A 1,082-nucleotide genomic window follows, 5' to 3' on the forward strand; every position below is an offset into this window, starting at 1 on the left:
TTGTCTGCCGCAGTGCCTCCGCTCCCTCTCCGTAGGTCCCATCCCAGCCACGGAAGCACCCAAATGCCGAGTCAGGTTAGAAATTACCGCCCCGGTCTCCCCGGTGAGCTCTTTCCACCGGCGGGGATGGCTGCACGGTGCTTGGAAGCAGCTGGACAAGTCTTGCCTGCGCCGATCTGCCCTCCCTCTGAAATTATCCTGCTCGGGTCTCTTTTGGGGTGCGGGTTCAAGCCGCTGGCGTGGTTTTGCCGCGGTTCCATGCAGGGATCTGCCTCGATTTCCCCATCCTGACGCAGCACCGATGGTTTCTCCCCGGAAAACAGGGAGAGGGGGACCGGTGAAGTTGCGTTTCCCCTCCAGGATATCGCATGGCTCGGGTTGCGGCTTGGTTTTGGCAGTAAAAACCTCTTCCCGCTTCATCTTCCTCCTCCTCTTCATCAATGTGCCAGGAATTGGCGCTTTCCGAAGGCAGGAGATGCCCCCAGCTTGAGGGCCGAGCATCCAGCAGGGATGGTTTAGGCCCACGGTGTTTGTCCCGGTGCCACCGGTACCGCGATATCCGGGAGCGCGTCTTCATCCAGAGCCCTTCCTCCTCCCGAAGGCTTGGCCGCTGCAGCGCGAGGGAGACTCGCCGCTTCCCGGGGACACGGGCAGGGAAGGGACACGAGCGTCCACGTTATCCCAGTGCTCCGGACTATGGCTCTGCCATCGGCCCCACCGGGAAGCCCTCCAGCTCTCCGCAGCCCCCCCGGCTGTTGCGTTTTCCTGGGGTACCCCGATGCGTTCGAGCCTGCTTCCGATTTTGGGCAGGGATCGGCTTTGCCGCTGTGGGCTGCGTCCATCCGTCCCGTCCGTTTGTTGAGCAACGCCGGTCTTTCTTCTCTCTCTTTCTCCGCAGCCTCGGGTTCGGAGCCGGTGCGAGATATCCGCTGCGAATTTTGCGGCGAATATTTCGAAAACCGGAAAGGTTTGTCAAGCCACGCTCGATCTCACCTCCGCCAAATGGGGGTGACCGAGTGGTCGGTCAACGGTTCGCCCATCGATACGCTACGGGAAATCCTCAAGAAGAAATCCAAACCCTG

At 61.1% G+C, this 1,082-nt stretch overlaps 1 protein-coding gene across 1 annotated transcript in view; it reads left to right on the forward strand.

Moving 5' to 3' along the window:
• The window catches only part of LOC104159214 (protein Wiz-like), a gene marked incomplete at both ends in the record, with an annotated part of 4,990 nt that overhangs the window by 1,954 nt on the left and 1,954 nt on the right, over positions 1-1,082 (forward strand). Inside the window, one exon of the mRNA XM_009697062.1 lies at positions 899-1,078. Coding sequence (XP_009695364.1) covers positions 899-1,078 — 180 coding nt within the window. The remainder of the gene's footprint in view (positions 1-898; positions 1,079-1,082) is intronic.

Source organism: Cariama cristata, unplaced genomic scaffold, assembly GCF_000690535.1.
Source record: "Cariama cristata isolate BGI_N322 unplaced genomic scaffold, ASM69053v1 scaffold28273, whole genome shotgun sequence".
Lineage (NCBI taxonomy): Eukaryota > Metazoa > Chordata > Aves > Cariamiformes > Cariamidae > Cariama > Cariama cristata.